At 44.7% G+C, this 23447-nt stretch overlaps 1 protein-coding gene across 2 annotated transcripts in view; it reads left to right on the forward strand.

Moving 5' to 3' along the window:
• LOC115100246 (dimethylaniline monooxygenase [N-oxide-forming] 3-like) overlaps window positions 1-23447 on the forward strand; it is a 69425-nt gene that overhangs the window by 43229 nt on the left and 2749 nt on the right. For both annotated transcript variants that reach the window (XM_029618614.1, XM_029618615.1), the window contains exons 3-8: window positions 1981-2169; window positions 4856-5018; window positions 12208-12350; window positions 14119-14318; window positions 14564-14919; window positions 16784-16856. In XM_029618614.1, coding sequence (XP_029474474.1) covers window positions 1981-2169; window positions 4856-5018; window positions 12208-12350; window positions 14119-14318; window positions 14564-14919; window positions 16784-16856 — 1124 coding nt within the window. The remainder of the gene's footprint in view (window positions 1-1980; window positions 2170-4855; window positions 5019-12207; window positions 12351-14118; window positions 14319-14563; window positions 14920-16783; window positions 16857-23447) is intronic.

Consider the following 23447-nt stretch of genomic DNA (forward strand, 5'->3'; position numbering starts at 1 on the left):
CAAACTATGAAGACTCCAGCTTTCTTCAGGACTAATAGGCCGCCAGATAACTGCACTATAGGGGTACATTTTAAAAAACAGCACGCGTGCGAACAAAAGTACGCCGGATTTTAAAAGATACGCGTGTAGCCGCGCATATCTTTTAAAATCCTGGGTCGGCGCGCGCATGGCTGCGCAAAATCAGCAGTCTGCACGCGCCAAGCCGCGCAGCCTGCCTCCGTTCCCTCCGAGGCCGCTCCGAAATCGGAGCGGCCTCGGAGGAAACTTTTTTTTTGTCCCCCCCACCTTTCCCTCCCTTCCCCTATCTAACCCAACACCCCGGCCCTACCTAAATCCCCCCCACCTTGTTCGATGGAGTTACACCTGCCTAACTTGTGCGCGCCAGCTGGCCAGGCCCCTGGACTGCCCCGGACCGCAGACACGCCCCCTGGGCACGCCCCCGGACCGCAGACACGCCCCCTGGGCACGCCCCCGGACCGCAGACACGCCCCCCCAAGACCACCCATTTTAGCAAGCCCCGGGACTTACACGCATCCCGGGGCTTTGCGCACGCCGGCATGCAGGGCTTTTAAAATCTACCCCATAGTGTTGCACACCTGAATTGGTATGATATTGGATCCGATATAAAGCTCTCTCTCTAATTCACAAAACTCTCCATAATGAAAAAGTAGAATGGCTTACTGCGGTCTTACACTTCCATACTCCACTAAGGACAACAAGATCAACAGACACCAGGATCCTACGAATTCCATCTCCGAAAACTGCACATCTGAACACTGTCAGAGAAAGAGCCCTTTCCATCGCCAGGCCTCAACTTTGGAACTCTTTACCTCGATACCTAAGGCTAGAAACAAGCATTAAGATTTTTAAGAAAGGTGTAAAAACATGGCTGTTTCAGCAAGCCTTTCCTGACTGAATCTTGAATTTTTTAATCTTTTAATTAATTTTTCAATTTTTTAAATTTCATGGCGTATAGTAATTTGTAGGTTAATAATTTATATAATAATTCTATTTTACTTTGTTTAATTGTTTTATCATGAACTTTGTGTATGTATTTATTTATTTATTTGTCGGTTTTTATATACCATTGTTTGGAGCAAGCCTTCACAAAGGTTTACAGTGATAACAGTTTACATCAAACAGGGTAAAAACTGGTTACATTTTAACAGGAAAATCTTGAACAGATGTTTAGGTCAGGAACTTTGTACATGATAATAGCATATTTACATGGGCGTGCTTTGAAATGCTGGAAATACGGGCAGTATGTGGGAGGGTGGTAAAGGGAGGTAAGGGTAGGAAGAAGACGGTAAACTAAGGGTAGACGCATATGGCAAAAAATAGCGGAAAATATGAGGTTGTTGGAAACAGCTTTAGGAATGAAGATTCTAGGACAATGCATGTATCGGGTGAGAGTTTGGGATGCTTCGATAATTTGTAAAAAGTCTTGGCTCCAGGTGTGTTGAGTGGGGATTTTCTTACTCTTGAATTTAGGATTTTCTTACTCTTGAAATACAAATGGCTTTAACTCTACATTTGTTACCAATTGTAAACCGATGTGATGTGTGTACATGAACGTCGTTATATAAAAAACAATCAATAAATAAATAAATATACTGCAAGCTAAGCAAGTGTGTGCTAAAATTCACAAAGCAGTCACACAGTTGAAAATTTCATTTTACCCAGTGAAATCACCAGAAAGAAAATTACAACCTCTGATGTTACACATCAGAGTAAGCAGTGGACATCTTGAGCTATGCAATATTTTTCTCACTCCATTTATAGTTCCCACCCCAAACATTTTGGCCTAATTAAGTGTGTTCCTCTATGAAGCAAGTAGGACTATAAGCCTTAGAACAAAGCTATGATGCCAGGACTGGACCTCCTGATGAGGAGGTAGGGTGACAGCTCTAGAACTGGTCCAGAATATGTTTGCCAGCTCCCCTTCCCTGTTTGACCTTCTGATTTTCCTGTTTAACTTAGGAGCATGCAGAAGAAGGAAGAGCCAGCATCTACCGATCTGTGTTCACTAATGCTTGCAAGGAGATGATGTGTTACCCCGATTTACCCATTCCTGACGAGTACCCCAACTTCATGCACCACAGCGTCTTCCTGCAGTATCTCAAGCTCTACAGCAAACATTTTGACCTTCTGAAATACATAAAGTTTAAGGTATGAAGCTACTGATAAGGAGGGGAAGAAAATGAAGCAAAATAAACTAAAGAGTGTGGAGATTGGTCTGGCCCTCAGGTCTCTGATTTATTTATTCATTTATTTATTTAAAAAATTTTCTATACCGTCATTAAGTTAAATACCATCCCAACGGTTTACAGAAGGGCACGATAAAGAGAAATATGGGTGGTATAGATTACAAATTACATAGTACGGTAACAATGTAAAATAATAAACTAGGTGTGTAAATTAAACCTGATTGTTAGGAACAAATTAGGCAGTTTGATTTTAACATTAATATGCTTATGTAGGTTACTAAAAACTTCTAGCTTCGTGCATTCAACCAAGCCAAACAAAAGACTGCCAGCCCATGGCAAAGCTGCAGGCCCCTGGACTAGGTTTCGGAATTCTCCTTCCTTAAAGATATCAGCTCTAGCTTCATCTTCCTCCAACCTATCCTCCAGTGAGACTGCTGAGAAGCTGTGGGTACAAAAAGGTACAGATTCCACAGTTTTCAGCTTTTTCACAGTGGTCTAACTCTTTTTCATAATTTTTCCATTACTTAATTTTTTTTCCTATCATTCTATTATTGGTTTACGTTTTTTTATTTTGTTGCAGTTTTGACATTTTCATAGCATGGTCCATCTTAAAGTCCATATTTATGCTACAAGTCCCCGTTCTCTCAGTTTAATGTCGCTAATCACAATTAAGCAGTTTGGTTTGGGGGGAAAATCAAGTAATTTGCTTTAACAAAATGACTGCAGAAAGACATCACTTCCCCTGTTCCAGCATCCATTTACTTTTAAGACAAATCACCTAGTATCCAGATGGCCAATGAGAAGTTGGCTTCACAACAGCTGCTTTCTGATTGGTTGATATTAAATTTTATTGAACCCCTTTGGAGTGGAAAAAATTAGTAAAACGTCATATTCTTTTTTCTTGATTATTTCCTCTACTGAGTATTGCATTCTTTCGAATCATGAGTGCAAGACTGCTTGAGGTTGCCAGATGGTTTAATTTTTTACCAGCTAGCTTAGCAGTATTCACCCCAAGCCCTCTAGGGCCACCAACAGGCTGGCTTTTCAGGATATCCCTAATGAATATGCATGAGAAAAAAATTGGATGCACCTGCCTCCATTATATGCAAATCTATCTCATGCATATTCATTGGGGATATCCTGAAAACCCTCTCTGTTGGTTGGCCTTGAAGGCTGGGAGTGAAGTTGATCCAGTCCTCTTCTTATTCTATTTGAATGCCTGCACTTCCAGTTCTGGTTTCCCTAGGAGAAGCAAGCCTACAAGTCCTATGTATACAGATGGATAACACCTGGACTGGATAAGCCTTGTCATTAAAATCCGAGCCAACTGACAAACCTAAAACCACTAGGATAGTTGTCACTGATGCCAAGAGACCCAGTTCAAGCAGGGAGATTTTAGGCCAATCCTAAATTTCTGCTAACTCCATTCTAATGCCTTCAGTGCTGATTTCCAAAGGCAGAAGCCAGGATATTATCACAGGGGGTCATTTTCAATAGCTTTCGCACGCGATAGGGTGATCGGGGCAGAGCCGACCCCGGAAGAGGAGGAGTCGGGGCGGCACTGGGGCCGACGCTGCGGAGACATCGCTGGCGGCGAAAGGTAAGGACCCTTTTTGCCGCCAGTTTTGCGCCGAATAACTACACCTTTTATGAATAACGACACCTTTTATGGTGTAGTTATTCGGTGTGAAAGCCGGCAGCCAGCGCACCGCAGTGGTGCGATGGCTGCCGGCTTTTGCAGGCCCGCCCCCCGGTACTGCGCAATTCACTGTTCTCTGCGAGAATAGTGAATCCAGGCCACAATGAGGTCCATATTTAAAAGGTTTGCCCAACTAAATTTTGGATTTAGCTAGACAAACTGCAGGTTTTAAACATCCTGCTGGCACTTCTGATTTATCCAGCTTAGTACTTAAGTCAGAAGATGTCTGAGGGAGTTCCAGAGAAGAGCAAAGTTACCCTTAGATTTAGGAAAAATGCTATAGATATAGCAATAGTTAGGCTAATTACAATGCTCCTGTAATGAGAGCGAGTGAGAGAGAGAGGGAGAGAGACTCTATATGGAGTCAGCCTGACACGCTCTCTATATATTCACACTCTAGAGGGGCACTTTGAATTGGGGTGGATTGTGGAAGGTGGGGTGGATTTTGGAAGGTGGGGGTGGTATTCATAGTAATATTGACATCACTAAACATTTGTAGTCATTATAATGGATGAAAAGTATAACACAAGATAACTTCTTAACACCCTCGCATGGAAATCCCATGCAAATGAGGGCTTAAAGCATTGTCCCCAATGCAGAGAGTGCATCTGGTGAGACTATGGTTCTTACAGGTCCGCAGGATGATTTCAACTGGAGCAGAGAATGAAGCAAAGAAGCTTCACAGAAGGAGTATATGCACCAGTTCAGAGATATCGCAAGGTTTCTGACATAAAGAAAGAAAGCAAAAGGTTACTTTCAACAGTTGGAAGGATGGCAACATGTATTAAAGAAGTGAAAAATATAGGCAAAAAAGGAGGAGTGACGTGTGACCAGTGCAGTAAAATGCTTGATGCGTAATCTGTCGCTTCTCTATTGAAAAGAAAGATGCATAATTGAACAAATGCCCAGGGCTTTACCTAATGCCATCTCTCATGTGATTTCCTTTAAGACTAAGGTGGTTAGTGTAAAGAAATGCCCGGATTTCTGCACCACTGGCCGATGGGATGTTGTCATAGAGACGAATGGGAAGCAGGAGCTGGCCGTATTTGATTTTGTTATAATATGCACTGGCCATCACGTATACCCTCATCTGCCACTGAAATCTTTTCCTGGTAAGTCCTGACCTGTATTCATGAATTAAAACTTCTCTGTAGACATGCAGGATAATAACAAATTTGTAAATGAGATCCTAGGTTAACATGAATCAGCAGGTGTCCCACTATAGGTGACTGAAGAGCAGAGTTTAAGGGTTAATATTAGCAGGTGTACTTAGTATTTTAGTATTACACAGCTACACAGAAAGAGAAGGAGAGAAATATGGAAGAGAGCTGGGAGATAGATAAGAGAGAAGTCATCAAGGACTCTTAGAGCTACATTGGAAGGTTTCTGGATTTTTGCTAGAAATGGAGACAGTGCTTGTACATGCAAGTGAGATAATACAAGGGAAAGAAAAGAATAGATCAGACTAAAGTCATCCAAATACTTTTTATTTCCATTTTGAAAAGAGAATCTAAAGGTTTGGGGGAATTAGCTCAAACAACAGAGTGGTTGCTTACTATGCAAGAGGCAGCTGGATCAACCCCTGCATTTTCCATGGAGTTCTTCTGATGTTTAATTTTTTTCTGACCTAGCAACACTGCAGGCCATGGAGTAGCCAGGTTGGAACCAGCAGGCTACAACTCCCCAGAAACCAACTGAGTCAATGCCTGCAGACTGACAATGGCCTGGTACCACCGAGAAAGGCCATAGGGACGTAGGAAACAGCCTCACTACTTTTGATAGCTGTTTAGATTATTTCACAGCTTGGTGCTAAGACAGGGGAAGGGAGGTGGGATGTTGGATGGGAACTTACATGCTTACCTGCGCAGCATGATAGGCAACCAGTATAAGGAGTATAACCCCATTCCCGGAGTTAGACAGCACTGATGTGGCCATAAAAGAATATCTCTTTGGGGCTTGAACCTCAGGCTAGCTTGAAACACAGTCTCTCAACCTGTGCTGGCTCAATAGAAAACATCTGAGTTTCCCTCATCCAGACAGCTAACTTTTCTTCCCAATCAGTCTTCAGACAAAGATCTTTTAAGTTTGAAATTATTTAATGTACAGATAATTCTCCATTACTTACAATTGTTGCTTCCAAATGTGTAGCCCCAGGCAAAGACCTTTGTAGCTGGAGTAGATAGGAGAGGGGAGAACGGAGTTCCTTGGGATTAAATCTGAAGCTGATTTAATCTTTAGAATTAAAGCGATAAGAAGGAATATAAAAACGCTAATCATATCACAGAGGTTGCAGGCACTTCTAGCTTTGAGGTAGCATGGCTGAGACTCAGTGTTGCCAGGTTTTCATGAAAGAACAAGCACTTTTTTCCAAAAAAACAAGCCCAAAAAAAGCCCAAAACACGTGAGATTGAAACTTTTTTTATTTTTTATAGCATTTAACGTCCTCACATACTCATTCCCCTCTTCCCACCCCCCTCTGAGCACATCTCTGGGCCCCCCCCCCCCCCCCGCCCCACACACACACACTGATTCCCCCCTCCGAGCACATCTCTGGCCCGCACATACTCATTCCCCTCTCCCCACCCCCCTCCAAGCACATCTCTGCCCCCACATACTCATTCCCCTCTCCCCACCCCCCTCTGCCCCCACATACTCATTCCCTTCTCCCCACCCCCCTCCAAGCACATCTCTGGCCCCCCACACACTGACTCCCCCCTCTGAGCACATCTCTGGTCCCCACACTCTCATTCCCCCCTCCCTAACCCCTCCAAGCACATCTCTGGCCCCCACACACTCATTCCCCTCTCCCCAGCCCCCTCCAAGCACATCTCTGGCCCCCACACACTCATTCCCCCCTCCCAACATACTAATTCCTCCCCTCCTGATACCTGGCTGTAGCTGCACACTCTGAAGATTCCTTTGCTGTTGCGCTCCAATGCTGTGCTGCTGGCCTTCCTGTTCCACCCATGTGGGATGCTGTGCAGTGCTGGCTGAGTCTGCCCACAAAATGTGCTTGTGTTGTGTGCATCAACAAGGCTTGCATCTCTACTCTGATTGGCTTACTGCTGCATTATAGGGATAGGGTGTGCCTGCTATGGACAGGCTTCATCGCAGCAGCAGCCAATCACTGTAACATGATTCAGAGCACAAGTCCCACCCAACAAGCCCAAAAAAATGTGACTGGCAGAAAAAATAGTCCAATTAAAAGCAACCCACGAATCAGAAAAAAAACCCCACGAATGACTACAAAAAGAAGCCCAATCTCGCGGTAAATAAGCGAGGTTGGCAACACTGCTGAGACTGGCTAACAGTCTTGGAGAGTGATTACAGGAAATGTCCCCAGAAGCAGGGGCTAGGGGGGCGAGATCCAATGGTAGCGAGCCTATGATCCATGTGACACAGGGGGGAACATGAAAAGCAGTATCTTGAGCCAATAAGGCACTTAAGAAGACTCAAGTTAGATTGAGAGGGCATACATACCCTTCCCAAGTGAGAGAAAGCAAAGGATGAAGGGAACTTCTCTTAAGGGCAAGGCTCACAGGTTTTTATCGTGGGTGTTTCTGCACTAAGCACAGTATATACAGACAGAGCATGAACCCACTGCTGGGGACAGAACACAACACAAGGCTTGGATTCTTGGCTGGGTGGGGGGAACGTTTCCCTTTCAAGGCCCGGAGTGCTAGGGGTGGCTTTCATTTTTTCTGCCCTTGGGAGAGGGTACTTGCCCTTCCTGGTGGGTGCATGTGTGCCAAAGAGTAACACAGGAGGCTTTTGTAAAAGTGTCCCAGAAGTAAAGTCTTTACTGATGATACTTCAGATGGGCAACTGGCACAACAAAGTAGTCCTTAGAACCACAGTGAATTTTCATCACAGTCTTTTCCCTCAATCTGTGCTGGGGTTTCACCCGCCAGGACCAGGGGCATCTCCACCCCCCAGGGAGTAGGAAACATGAAGAGCCCAGGTGAAGAAGGATTCCTTTTAGTGGACAGGACTACCCTTCCAACGCCAACCAAAAACGGGCAAAGGGAGTTCAAAATCCCTCTCTCTCTCTCCAGGGGTGAAGACTCCGTTTGGGTGTCCTCGAACACGTCAGGTAGGAAGGGGCAGCCAAACATCTTCCTCCTGGGTCTCAAAAACCAAAATCTTTCCCCTTTCAATTGAAGTTACCACCGGAGCTGCTCCTTGCAGCAAGTCACCTCCCTAACTCTTTCCTCATCAAGCACGTGGAGGGGCAGGTACTTCCCTGCCAGGGGCGTCCCAAATCCAGTGTTCCCGGTACCCTGGCCTCAGGTAATACTCAAGAGTCTCACAAGGCTCCTACCACGAAAAAATGCAATAACCCGGAAAATCAACCCAGAGGGAAATCCCAATCAGCCCATGAGTGAACTGGAAGAAATACCCTCCCTGACCCTGATCAGGATCCCCAAGTAGGAAGTGCCCAATTCCTCTGATGGAGCCTGAAGGTCCAGCACAAGCAGTGCTCTTACTGCCTCCTAACTCGCAATAAACCTAAAGGAACTGCCCACGAGAGCTGCCTAAAAAACCTTCCCAGGGGTCAGCCATTCCTGCACCCTCACAAGGAAGAGCTGTGCACTGTTCTAACTAAGCTAAGAGTTCCCCCAGGGATTCATGGAAATGTACCCAGAGCTGCTATTACAGCTTAGAAGCAGCCAAATGTCTACAGCTGGCATCTGGGATAGAGCCTTAGCAATGTGGACTGGAATAATTAGTCAGAATGCAGGAAGCAATTGCTCTTTATCTGCCATTATCTGTTATACGTTACTATGGAGATTTACCAATACATTTCTTTCATGCCAATAGGCTTCAGGCACTTTGATCATGTCTATAATCAGCGTCAGATGTCCATGCTCTGTGCTAGTCTGTGTTTTCTTATTATTATTTTAACATGAAACAATAGAATATTTATATTCAGCATATTTCATTGCGTGAAGAAATATGACTGAGATCACAAGTTTTTTAAATGAAAGCCAAAAATAAAAACAAATAATTTGCCAACATCTATAAACCTTCAACTAGGAGACCCAAGATGAAGAAAAAGGGATATCAATGCATATTAAAGAGAAATTAAACAAAAATAGCTAGCCTATGTTAAAGTTAGCATTTATAGATGATGGGAGTTAGTCCCCATCTATATGGAAAAAATGCAGAAAGATTCAACAGAAACAAGAGAGCTGGAATTGGGGCTAACTAGCAGGTAGTGTAATTTTATAACCATTATGGGGTAATTGTGTAATATCGAACATAAGTTAGCTGGCAAATATGTTCCTGTGTTTCACCAATTTTTATAGCGGATTTATGCTCATAATTCTGCTTTGAAAATTATTCTGGAAAAACTGCCTGCACAAAATTCTACCAAGAGAATTTGCACGCATAATCAAAACGTATGCACGTAAGCCCCAACTCCACCCAGACGTCCTCCCCTGGAAAGCCCCTCCCCCATGTGCATAAAAGTGCATGCATACAGTATCTGTGCACATAAACGTATGAGCGTATCAGTCACGCAGGTAGGTAACGCGCCGTTTCCCCACAGCTGTCCCTGTAGAAATTATCCTCTGTATTTACAGGGTCATTAAACATCAGTTACAAACGGACTTCAGCGGGAGGGAGAAAGTGGAGCTCTGCCCCTTCCTGCTCCTTCTTGAGCTCTGCCCTCATGCTTCCTCTCTCCACCAGTGCCCAGCTGGGAGGGCACCCAGGGTACCACCAGCGACTGCTTATCTCGTCCACCCCAAAAACTGGACCTGATAGAAACATGATGACAGAAAAAGGCCAGATGGCCTGTCCAGTCTGCCCATCCACACCAACTAAAGCACAATATGCAAAACAAAAAGAAATGCATCGACCTATTTTATTTACTTCTTCCATTTTGTATTGCTCCACCTTTCATGAGCTCAGGGCAGTGTACAGCACACAATAAAAAACGGCAACACCAAATACATAAAACCAGATTACACAATACGCACTCACAAGCTGCATCCCCACCCACAAAGCTAGCTGTCTCACACACACACACACACACACACACACACACACACACTCTTCTCGTTCTTCAACCCAGTAACCCTGGCCTCTGCAGCATCCCTCGGCGACGGCCCGCAGCATCCCTCCTCTCTTCAGCCACCGCCAGCCTGGGTCGGCAGCCGCAGCAGGGTCAGGCAGGGTCTCAGAATGCCTCAGCGGCATTGAGAGAAAATGCCTCACCCTGCCTCATAATAGAACCGCCCCTGCTTCCACCTCTTGTATAACACTCTGTAAAGATACCTGCCAAGTCATGCCAGATACTGATGGCAAAAGACAGATCTGACTGTATTCCTCACTTTGCTCCCCTTTCCCCACATCACCCCACTGAAGAGGAGGTGATGTGATTATGCTTGAAGAGAAACCTGAAAGGAATGTGTTATAAATCTAGCTAACAAATTACGAGAGACTAGAAGCAGTTTTGGTATGATGTACAAATCTGAGAGAGGCAAATGTTGTTCTGCTGTTGCTGATACTGCTACAGCCGTGCTGTGAAAACTGATGAACCCTGAGGAAATTGGTAACTTTTAATATTTTTATAAACGCTGACTGCTGGGGGAAAGCATCAATTTTATAATAAAAATTGTATCGCTTGAAGATACATCTGGAGTAAGTCCTTCCTTTAACTAAGGTGTTGGGTGAGTAAGGACAAGGACAAAACTGAGTGGCAGTCAGAGGGGAACAACTGTGGGGAAGGTTTTCCCTATTTCACAGGGCAAAGTACAACTCTTGCCTCCAAGGCTGCTCCACTACACCATCGGTTTGCCCATTATTTTTGTTGAACCCACATAGAGAGTGATGCTCAGCTCCCAAACAGGCATTAGAACCTCTATCACAGGGGCTTCCCAAACCTGTCCTGGGGACCCCTCAGCCAGTCGGGTTTTCAGGATATCCACAATGAATATGCATGAGATACATTTGCATACACTGAGTCTCCATGGTATGCAAATGTATCTCATGCATATTCATTGTGGATATCCTGAAAACCCGACTGGCTGTGGGGTCCCCAGGACAGGTTTGGGAAGCCCTGCTCTATCATTTTATGTGCCCTGTCAAGGGGGCTCTGCTTGGATCATCTGCATCCCCGATCCAATGGGAGTGATAAACGTGCATTGTGGGATAGTGGCCAGACTGTAACCACATGCTGCATCACTGGAATCTTTTCTGTCCTCAGACCATGATTGAACTAATCCCCACTGGGAAGACTAACGAGAACGTTCCTATTCAACATGAGCAGGCACACAGACTGTAAATAGGTTTTGGTTTTTTTCTAAATCTTCTGTAAATCTCTACCTCAGAAAAATAAACTGCAAGCTGAATTACCTTTTGTCCGACAGGGCAGAGAGTTAAGGGTATCGCCCCGCCAGAGGTTCAGTTCTACATCTCCATGACTTGCTATGGAAACAAATCCAAGTGCCTGTGTTTACACTGCATGCTTAATATGGGCCAACAAAACAAGAAGGGAGGCGATCGATGAAAGCCGTAGTGGTATCAACAAACAAGACAGATGCCAAATGCCAAATTTGAACATGCATAAACACAAGAGTGGCGACTACATGTCTGAACGTCAATGTTCTGATAGACATTGATTGGTGTTGTCATACCTGCACTTTAAATGATATATGAATGTTCAAATCTTTGAACTAGTCAGCCCCTGAGGCAGCCACTTGGGTAGTGGCGAATCTCGGCCTGAGTCGGGCAATTCTACGTCTCTACCACAATAAATATGTACAAGAGACATTTGGCATCTATCTTGTTGGTTGACACCACTACTGCTTAATATTGGCTGCACCTCGTAAGAGAGCCTCTCAGAGCTTGTCACATTTCTCCCCCATCCCCCAGGCTTCCAGAAGACGGAGCCTTTGGACATGGGATGAATTATCCCGTGATCACTGTAGTCGGAGGATACATCGATGGAATGGAGCCCCTGAGGAGAGGCAGTGCAGGAGAGAAAGGTTTGGAGATTTGCTGAGGGGAGTGACAGCAACAAAAACACCAGCAGTGCCCAGGAGTGGCTTTAGCCAAAATCCATCACTGTTAGGTGGAAAGTTCTAACCTTCAGGATCACAAGAAAAACCCTAAAATACAAATTAGTAGCCCTTTAGTAGTGGAAGAGTTTCACACGTCAAAGTATAGGGGCTTCCCAAAGTCACAGAACATTCGCTGGAGGTAAAATTTGAACTCGTACCAGCAGGTTTCACAGCTTTCTGCATGGTGTAAACGCTTCCAGCCACTCACAGTGTGTTTCTGCTTTCTTCACAGGGATAGAGAAATTTAAGGGGAGGTACATCCACAACCGGCAGTACAAGGATGCAGCAGGATACCGAGGGAAGCGTGTGCTGGTGGTGGGCATGGGGAACAGCGGAGCCGACATCGCGGCAGAGCTCAGTCACACAGCTGAACAGGTGCTCCTCCGTTGTCTTTCTCTGGTTCAATTATAAATGTAAAACACAAATCAACAGGAACATAGCCTGTGTATCTCTGTATGAGCTTCTAGCCATCTCTCGGTGAGACACTGGAAAAGCATACATAAGTCGTTTCGAAGTTGTTTTTCAAAGTCTTTGAGCTTTTCTCTGTCTAACCTTCACCTTGGCACAGGGATCGTTCTTCAGAAACTGGGGAGCACTGACTCACCCGGTGCAACACCTGGAAAACCAGGCACGGGTTTGCGCTGGGTGGGGGGGGGGGGGGGGGGGGGAGGTCTGTGGGTCCCAAGGGATCATGGAATAATACAGTCCATACAAAAAGCGCCGTTCCAAACCAGGAAAAGAATTTATTAAAGAATCCAATTTTAAGATCCAGCAGAAATTGAAGGAAAATCAGCAAAATCGTTTTCAAATTCAGAAATGAAATGCCAGCTTTTTAGACAGTACAAGAGAGTTTCAAGAGAGATTACTCACTTTTTCTTATATTGATTATGATTTTTCACATTAGGAATCAGCTTCTGAAGTCCTCATTGAAACCTCTTTTTTTGCTTCAAATCTCAGTGGAGAACAGGAAAAAAACAAACCTCTTCACTTCCTACACAACTCTGGCTGCAGGTTTCCCTTAAATGGTGTCCGCATTGGATGAAGGGGTCCTTATCCTTCCAGCTGACCCTTTACCCCTTACTAAAGCGAGCTTACGAGGTTCACCCCAGCGGATCTGTACACCTTACACGCTCAAGCCACCTCTGCAGAACTCGTTTCAACAATCTCCAAGACCAGACTCGAAAAAACTCCTCCCTGTGCACCTCCCGGTCCCCTGCTACATACCACCCCTAAAACCCATCCCCTTTGGGGCATGAATTCTCCTACATCAATCACTTCTTAGCTCACACCTCCCTGGACCTTCCATTGCTGGAAGTTGCACCCTTACAATTGCAGTATTCCAAGCTGCATTGAATCCAACTGGGCCAGACTGGATGTGATGTCACACACACACACTTGATTCCAGCCTATGAGATTCCAGAAGTGGCTGATCCTAGAGGGGCAAAAAAAAGAATTACAGGGCAGCAATCACTTCAAGCAGCAGTATTGATAGATTTTTTTTTTTATAACTCAATTGGGAGCTGAATAACAATATTCTGATTTCTTATTCTGATCTGTACTTTATTTCTGTGGCCATTTTATCAGTTTAGTTCAGGCTTGACTTGGCCAAGATCCTGAATCTTTGGGTGGCTCTCAACCAGTTTTTTCTCATACCTTCCTGAAATGGTATTCAAAAGGGTTTCTCCAGCTGAGTTCCAGTTTTCTCCAGATAACTGGGGTTTAAATATTTTCCCCCACTGACCGGCTACGTTTTAGCCATGTAAGTAATTACCCAGCTAAAACATAGCTGGATAACAAAGAGATGCTCAGGGGACAGGGCTTAAACTTAGCCGGATAGCACTGACTATCACTGCCATGATCCTCAGTGCAGGTCGAAAGTTTTTTATTTTAATGAGCAGTCATTAAAAAGTAATATCTCTCACAAGACCTCATCTGGGTTTCCATTTCTAACCTGCCTTGGATGGAAATAGCATGCTCGTTACTTACTTACTCCAAAACAGTAATGAAAAGTGCACGGCATTCAGACTGAGTCAAGACCATCAAATAATATGGAGATCTGGCTGAGAGAGGGGAGACATAACACACAAATGATTAATTGAGATATCTTGCCAACATGAGCATTAAAGTTTGTGCTGTGTTTTAGGTCTTTTTGAGCACCAGAAGTGGTAACTGGGTCATGAGTCGAGTATGGGACAATGGATATCCATGGGACATGGTGTACGTAACTCGCTATGAGACTTTTCTTAAATACGTCCTGCCACGCTCACTCTCAGACTGGATGTACCAGAAGATGATGAACAAACGGTTTAATCATGATAACTACAGCTTGGCACCATTAGACAGGTAAACTCTCTTTAGCCAACCTATTACCACTTATCTATTGCTTATTATTTGTATTCTTAATTTTTTCTGGTGCTAGTGAAAGATGTCAGATTGGCATCTCTACAATTTGCAGTTCTTCACTGATTTAATTTACCAGGTACAGTAGCAGTGCAGGAAGCATCGGCAACACAATGGAGGCAATAGAAGTCTCTCCTGATTCTGGTTTTGGGTCACAAAGGAAATCTCTCTCTCCTCTTTTCATGTAGATCTCTGAGGAAAGAGCCAGTGTTTAATGACTACATTTCAACCTGCATAATTTGTGGTACCGTGGTGATGAAACCAAACATCCGGGAATTCACTGAAACCTCGGCCATATTTGATGACGGCACTGTGCAGGAGAACATTGACACTGTCATATTTGCCACAGGCTACACTTATGCCTACCCCTTCCTGGATGACTCCATAGTCAAAGACAGTAATGGGGAGGTCTCTCTCTTCAAAGGGGTCTTCCCTCCTAAGCTGGAAAAGTCAACACTGGCTGTGGTTGGCCTCGTTCAGTCACTGGGTGGCATCCCTCCAACTTCAGATGTGCAGGCCCGCTGGGTTGCTCAAGTCTTTACAGGTAGGGCAACAGGGATTTCAAGAAAAAAATGTTGATTGCTGGTTTCATTTTGATTTAACATTTTTCAGGGTCCCAGAACAGAATTAATAGAAATAGGCAAATCAAATATATCTGGCATTAAAAGCAGCAGGTCCAGGTCATGGTAGGCTGCTACTGTGATCCAAACTGAAGATCTTACTGTTGTAAGGTACTGGGTGTTTGGCGGGAAGCGGGTCCTGGAGGTCACATTATGGTCTGAATGAGGCAGGACTGGGAAGAAGGCAGGTGGAGGAGGATGCTGACACTGTCCCTTTAAATGAATATTTCATGAGTTGGAGGGGTTTTGGAAAGGGAGAAGGAGGGACTGCAAGTTTGACCCGGAAGGGCCCTTTATTTCTAGCTCAATGGGAGGAGGGCACTGATAGGGCCACTAGGCCTGCAACCTTTTTCTAATTTTTATTAAACTGCTGCTTGGCACAACCTGCTATATACTTTTATTCCCGGATAACTTTAGAGTTGCTTTCAGACATGTCCAGAAATAGTCAAATAAATTCAGCTAATTCTAAATATTGGATACGTTTTTGGCTAACTCTCTCTGCTTCAGAATGCCCTCAACATGCCCCTTTTAGCCATATAGAGGTCAATATTCAAATGCTATAGGACTTATCTGGCTATCAAGCAGCCACTGAATATCCGGTTTTATTCAGCAGTCGCTAGATAGCCGGATAAGTCACTTTTCCAGATATCTAGTTAGCCAGAAAAGTTGTGTATGGACAATGGAAGATCAGGGCAGTGATACTTAGCCAGATAAGTTAATTGGCTGAATAGCGATATTCAGCCTTAGACAGATAACTTATTCAGTTAAGTTAGACCTAGCTGAATATTCCTAGACAAAACTTACTGTTTAGCTGGATAACAAGTGAGTTATCCAGCTGAATGGCTTTGAATATTGGCCTCCCAGTGTCCAGGGCCTAGCTCAGTGATGGCGAACTTTGCAGGATAGCATGATGAATCAGAGAGAATCAAATAAAAATGCACATTTGCAGGATAGCATGATGAACCAGAGAGAATCAAATAAAAATGCACATTTGCAGGATAGCATGATGAACCAGAGAGAATCAAATAAAAATGCACATTTGCAGGATAGCATGATGAACCAGAGAGAATCAAATAAAAATGCACATTTGCAGGATAGCATGATGAACCAGAGAGAATCAAATAAAAATGCACATTTGCAGGATAGCATGATGAACCAGAGAGAATCAAATAAAAATGCACATTTGCAGGATAGCATGATGAATCAGAGAGAATCAAATAAAAATGCACATTTGCAGGATAGCATGAAAAATCACAGAGAATCGAATAAAAATGCACATTTGCAGGATAGCATGATGAATCAGAGAGAATCAAATAAAAATGCACATTTGCAGGATAGCATGATGAATCAGAGAGAATCAAATAAAAATGCACATTTGCAGGATAGCATGATGAACCAGAGAGAATCAAATAAAAATGCACATTTGCAGGATAGCATGATGAATCAGAGAGAATCAAATAAAAATGCACATTTGCAGGATAGCATGATGAATCAGAGAGAATCAAATACACATTTTTAAACTTCAAAAAGAATTATCAGCCAGCCATTTAACCACTTGAGTTAGTTAAAATACATGGCCAAAAAAATAGAAACCAGAAATGAAGTTGGTCATTAAGAGAATGTAGATCACGGAAAACAGGTAGGACTAATGATCGTAAGAATTTCATTAGCTGTTTTTTTTACTTTGCAGTGAATTTTAGTGCATTGGGAAATGTTAGAAAAAGCTGACATTTAAATTTTCTATTTACTGTAATTTAACCAAATAAAAATGTGCATTTTCTTTTTCAGGGAAATGTAAGTTGCCTTCCAATAGTAGCATGCTGGAGGACATAGAAGAGAAGGAAGGGAAGAAAAAGTCATGGTATGAAATCTTAATGTGCCATTTGATTAGATCACAACCTTCAGATCTGTTCTACACACAAGAAAGTCATTTCACTGTCTTGGAATCATTGACAAGGAGCAGGTCACAATCTTATGTGCTTTTAAATTGCAAAATCATACCTTATACTATAATTTCATAATAATGAACAATGGAACACTCCTTTCATTTCAATAATTTATAATCTAGTGTAGAATAATGATGAATGCAAACTGCAATGTGCTTGATAGGAAAGTGTAAAGGCCAGATTTTTGTTTTGGTTTGATCATTTGTTTCAAGTTTCAAATCCATTCGTTTCATATTTTTAAAAAACATTGTTTATTCATGTCACACTTCAGGAATGTGAGCCCTTGGATCACTGTTAGATTGACGTTGCTTGGTTTAGGTAGGCTTTGGTTAGGCCCCAGCGGGTGGCGCTGATGTGATGCAGGCTACAATCAGGGTAGGCAGAAACCAGTCAGAGATGAAGGGTCATGCTGAGGTCAGAACAGGCAGAAAAGAGGTCAGGGTAGGCAGAGTTTAGGCTAAGTTGAGGAGACAGGCTGAAGTCAGGGGAGGCAGAGAGTAAAGCAAAGTCAAAGAGCCAGGTTGGATCAGTAACCAAAAGTCAGTCCAGAGGCAAAGGAAAAACAGGGCATGGCAGGTAGGAGGCAAGGACTGGAATAGAGGCAGGAACACAGTAAACAGGCAGGCAGACAAGCAAGAACAGGAGGTGGGATCAGGAGCAATGCAACCACCTTGGTAGAGGAATTCACAATAGGACCTGTTGCTGAGGCATTGATCTGTTGCACTGAGCTTCCTTATAAGCCTGGGAGGTGCTTCATCAGCGGGAGCCACAGGAAATCCTGGCTGCTGGGCCTATAAAGGTAGAAGTACCTATTTTGTCATGTCAGATCCACAGATGCAGCATGTTGCTGGCAGCCATGTTGGAATGGAGGAAGGTAAGGAGAGTCTCCATCAGGGTACACAGTGGAATAAGCTTTACAATTCATTTCATTTGTTTTCCATTAAAGTCAATGGCCGAAACAATGTAGCCTATTTTAAGCTTCAAAATTGGGATTTTCTAATCAATTCTAATCTAACGTGGGGAGACAAAATCAGAAGGGAGAAGAGAACTCCAAGAACCAAGACTGCAGCAAAAGTGGCAGCAAAAGTGGCATACATAGCCCAGAGTACCATAAAGGTGCAAAAGAGTACCAGCAGTGGCAGGAGTTCTCTAAGGCACCATCAGAAGAGCAAGGCAGCAGCAAAAGTGTCAAGAAACCCCAAGGTTTCAAAACAGGGCACCAATAACAGTGGCATGGACCTCTAAAGGCAACACAAAAGGGGCAAAGTGGCACCAAGAGCAGCATGAACATCCTAAGACACCACGAGAGGAAGCAAAGCAGCAAAGGTGCAGAAAAAAAAACCCTATGAACTGACAAAGGGACAAATTAGCACACATAGGATCCCAAAACACCATGAGAGATGCAAACTGGCCGTCCTTAGTAGCAAGAACACACCAAAGTATAAAGTCTGTTATGTGGCAGCAAGCATGAGTATCAGAAAGAAATTGAGGGTATAGCATAAGTGGTCCAGGGTATAGCATAAGTGGTGCAGCAGCAAGAAACAGTGGCAGCAAGAGTCCCAAGGTGCAGCATCAGGAGGAGAGCAGAGTGGAAGCAAAACCCCCAAGGCATAGAGTGAGGGATATGGCAGTAAGGCTGTAGTGTTTGCAAGAGCCCCATGGTGGTATATCAGGGGTATGGCAGCAAGACCCCTGCTCTAATTCTCTCCCACAGTTAGACTTTACCCTGTTTTAATGTAACTTTACGACCTTCGCACATGTTATTGTTCTGTTATTTGACTCACTCCCCCTGTTATCTGTAAACCAGCATGATGTGATTTTTAATCACGAATGCCGGTATAGAAAAAACTTTAAATAAATAAAAATAAATAAATAAGATATAGAGTCAAGGATATGGCAATAAGGCTGAAGAGTTTGCAAGAGCCCCATGGTGGTATATCAGGGGTATGGCAGCAAGACCCCCAAGATATAGAGTCAGGGATATGGCAGTAAGGCTGAGTGTTTGCAAGAGCCCCATGGTGGTATATCAGGGGTATGGCAGCAAGACCCCCAAGGCATAGAGTCAGGGATATGGCAGTAAGGCTGAAGAGTTTGCAAGAGCCCCATGGTGGTATATCAGGGGTATGGCAGCAAGACCCCCAAGGCATAGAGTCAAGGATATGGCAGTAAGGCTGAGTGTTTGCAAGAGCCCCATGGTGGTATATCAGGGGTATGGCAGCAAGACCCCCAAGATATAGAGTCAGGGATATGGCAGTAAGGCTGAGTGTTTGCAAGAGCCCCATGGTGGTATATCAGGGGTATGGCAGCAAGACCCCCAAGGCATAGAGTCAGGGATATGGCAGTAAGGCTGAGTGTTTGCAAGAGCCCCATGGTGGTATATCAGGGGTATGGCAGCAAGACCCCCAAGGCATAGCATAGTGAGTATGGCACCAAGGCTGAGTGGTAGCAAGACTCCCAAGGTCAGTAACATGGAAGCTTTACCTTGATTGGCCCTCTATCCTGTCTACTTGCCCTCTTTTCGCACCTCGGCTCTGTCCTGGCTACTATCTCACTCAGCAATTTCTTAGTTGCTAACAAAAATTTCATTTAATTCAAAGACACCCTCCAGCCATTTTGGGGGTTCACAAATGAAAAAAAAATCATCTCATTAGTTGCATTTTACCCATTCATTTCAAATGAATGCACAACCCTAGTGCTTGGCTAATAAGGCTGTTTTGTCACATCATTCTTATGATGTAGCAACTGTCATGAGGTGCTGGGCTGGGCTCGGGCTAAGCACCCGAGGAGCGGTATGGGATGGCAGGGCAAAACATGGGCTGGTCTTCTGCCTAGCCAGCCCACTCCCACAATTGTTGAGCCCTTGGGTTCTCAGGGCCAGTAGGGCTTGGCTGTGGAGGCAGTACATCATTGTGAGTCTGGTTTAGGCAAGGCTTGTACAGATTGGACAGGTACAAAAACTGGAAGCTTGAACACGGAGTGCAGGCTGTGCTTTGGCAAGGCTTGGTAGAGACAGGATGAGGCAAGGCTTGGTACAGGAACTAAACAAGACAAGGCTTGGTACAAGCTGAGGCAGGCAAGGATTGGTATAAACTGGAGCCGGTAAGGCTTGATACAGGCTGGACTGGAAGGCAAGGCTGGAACAGGGTTGGTCTGGATACTGGAGTTAGACAGAAACAAGGCAAGATAATGAGCACAGCCAGGGAACGATACAAGCAAGGCAGGATACTGGACAAGAATAGGGTTGGTAGGGCACAACAAGACCAGACAAGGACAAGACCAACAAGGTAGACTATGGCAGGACATAGACAAGGCAGACAAGGATAACACGGAAGAGAGAACATGGAAGTATGAAGGCCACTAAGCAATAGGCCAGAAGGCTCCTAGGAAAAGGGAGAGGCCTGGTTTAGCCCAGGGTAGGATAAGGTAATCAACTGGCTTGAAGGTCACAATGCAAGGCAAGGCCTAGATAGGTCATAAGGCTAGAAGCAAGAAGGCAAGAGGCCACAAGGCAAGCCACTAGGAGCAAGAAGGCCTACAGGCCACAAGGCAAGGAGCAAGGAGCAAGGCCTGGAGGCTACAGGGAAACAGTGGCCAGGTCAGAGAGCCTAGAGTGACTACATAAGAAGGCAAGGGTGAATGGACAAGGCTGGATACATTGGGCTGGAGCTTGGGTATTGTGCAATGAGGAGAAGCTTGACAAGGCTGGAGACTAAGCTCAGTGAGTCCCCTGGTAAACAGGGGGATGCACCACAGGCTGAGTCCAAAGGCCAGTGAAGAGATACCTTGGATAGCTCTGAGTGAAGCTCACTGGAAGCCTCTGCTGGTGAGGAGGCGTCATAGCCGGCAGATGTAGGGTTTGTCATGGGTTTGCCTGTAAAACAGGCAAACCCATGACAACAACTAAGTAAAAGCTCTGGTATGACATCAGAAATCTTTAAAATCAAAAGAAATCAAGAAAACTGACTTCCATTTCCAAATGCTCAAGGTCATGCTTTTACCTGGATGTTACAATTTACTTCTTGGCCTTGCTTTAAAGTGCAAATGAGAAGTGGTGCAATGGCCAACTGAGGCATTACCTGTTATGTTTCAATGTGACATTTCAAAATGTTTCCAAGAAATTCCTACGGATTATGGGATGCTCTGTGTCAGCACAACCAGTGGAGCCCTTTGAGACTAAACCAGCTGAGTCTGCCTGGGACAAATATGTCTTTTCTTGTCTGCCTGGACAAATAGCCTGCTTTCAGTTTTACATATTAGAATTCCTCGTTAAACTGCTATTGAATTTTCCCAGCCTTTGATTCCATTCACGGGAGGGCCCCGCAAGCAACTCACTCACCTCCTGGCACGGCCTTGTGCCACCTTTCCTATCTCCTGCGCCAGCTCCCAATGCCAGATGGTTGCCACCTTGCCTCCCTGCGTGTTGGAAATCTGTCACTGCAGCCCCGTGCTGCTGCTCTGCAGCAGGAGAGAGGCCCCTCGTCAACTTTGCGGCTGTATGTCACCGCCATCATTATCCTGTTCTTAGCGGCCTGGACTGCCGCCAATTCCAGCACATGCTAACATCTCCCTAGACACGCGTGCATGTTCCTCTTGAGAATTTAAAGGGAGCGCGGTAGGAAAAATCCCGCGGCCCTTTCTGATGATGTCCTTCCTGCAGCCCTATAAAAGGGCTCTTCAGTCAGTTCCTCGGGGCCTTCGCAATGGTTTGCTAGCACCTTCAAGGTCTTTGTTGTTTCTCATTCCTTGTTAGATGATCCTAGCCTCTCATCGGTTCCTGGTTGCTATCTTCAGTGTCTTCATTCCTGAGCCCAAGTCTTCATTCCTACATTCCACATCTTGTTCCTTGTTCCACATTTTCATCCTGTCCAGAGTCTTGCTGGTCCAAGTCTCCAGAAGTCCCTTGGTTTTAAAGTCTTGTTCCTGAATTCCGGGGTCCTGTCCCTGGTCCTGAGTTCCTGAATCTGAAATTTGAGTTCATTCTTGTTCCACCTTCTGCCTTGTTCCTGAGTCCATTGCCTGCACTGCAATTGTCATTGTCCACGACCAGCCCACGGGTTGTGCAGTGTGCACAGTGGTGCAGGACACTCCCAGAGTCTCCATCTTGTTCCAAGTCCTGATGCCAAGTCAAGTTCCAAGTCCAGAGTCTGCACCACCATTGGAGTGATCTGTGGCCAGCCCATGGGTTGTGTAGGATGTGCTGCAGTGTAGGTCTCTACCAGAGCTTCGTCTTGTTCAAGTCTTCAGTGTCGTCTTCTCATCCAAACCTTCAGTGCCTTCATCTTGTCTTCACTTCCAGAGTAGTCCTCTTGTTTGTCTATCCTGATGCAGAAGCCGTTCCCAAGTGGCAAGTCCAAAAGGACTTTTGGAGTGGCTGGAGGGCTACCCTAGATACCAGCATTGCGTTGCTGAGTCTCCCTTCCTGTTGATGCTGGACATCCAAGAGATCCTGGTTCCAAGTCCAAATATTCCTGTTCTAAGCCTAGTGAGTTCCTAGTTCCAAGACAAGAGTATTCCCAGTCCAGTCAGCCCGTGCCCGGATACATTTGCCCACCAACAGCATGGACTGCAGCCAGCCCCGGGGTTGTTCAGATTGTGCATGGCACAGGGGCTCACGCTCTTGAGCGTCCATCCACCTCACAATACCTATCTTTTATCTTCTGTCTTCCCTTTAATATAAAGTCCCTTTCCTCTTTAACAATTAACTGAAGGCTCACAAGTAATTCTTAGCAACTTCCCTCAGCTGTGAACCTAGAGAGAACTTCCTGGTGAAACTTAAACTCTGGTTGAATGGAGTTAGCCAGTTAGTGCTTATGGAGAACAATGCCTTTGCTTAGGCCTCCTACCCTCCAATCACTGTGCATTCTACCTCCGCAATGCACCCAACCCCAACCAACCTGGGAACCAGAACCAGGCTTCACTCTAATACTGACATCTCTCATCTGGTAGGATGTGGCACTGTTGTTAAGCCAATTTCTACATAGCAATAGCATATAAAGCAAAAAAGTCCACAGATATCGGTCCCTAAAGTGTCATCTAAATTACCTAACTGCTATTTCTAGATAGTAACCAAGGGAAGGTGAAAAAAAAAACAAAAACATTGTGAATCTGTAGCCAGAAGGAAAAATTCCTTTGCTATCACAAATGTGGTCATCAGCACCTTTTATCGCAGTCCATGGACACACAGTCCTTCTTCCTCTTGAAGAAACACATCCAGTTCCATGGTGCAGCCATGACTAATCCTATCAGCAAAGGGCTTCATAATGTTATCATTCTTCAAGTGAAAAACCTCTGCCCTTGAAAGTGGTGAAATATTTTTCTTTTCTTTTAAGAAGATGCGCCTCATTTTATCTGTTGTTCCTAGAGAAAAAAAAGTTCATGGTCTCCATTAAGTTCCACTGATTTTGTGGTCGAGGTCATTGGATCACTAGTAGGGAGCCTGTGGTACCCTGATCAAGCAGTGTGCACATTCCTAACACAAGAGAACCTCCTCACAAACAGAGAAACAT

Source organism: Rhinatrema bivittatum, chromosome 10 (genome assembly GCF_901001135.1).
Source record: "Rhinatrema bivittatum chromosome 10, aRhiBiv1.1, whole genome shotgun sequence".
Lineage (NCBI taxonomy): Eukaryota > Metazoa > Chordata > Amphibia > Gymnophiona > Rhinatrematidae > Rhinatrema > Rhinatrema bivittatum.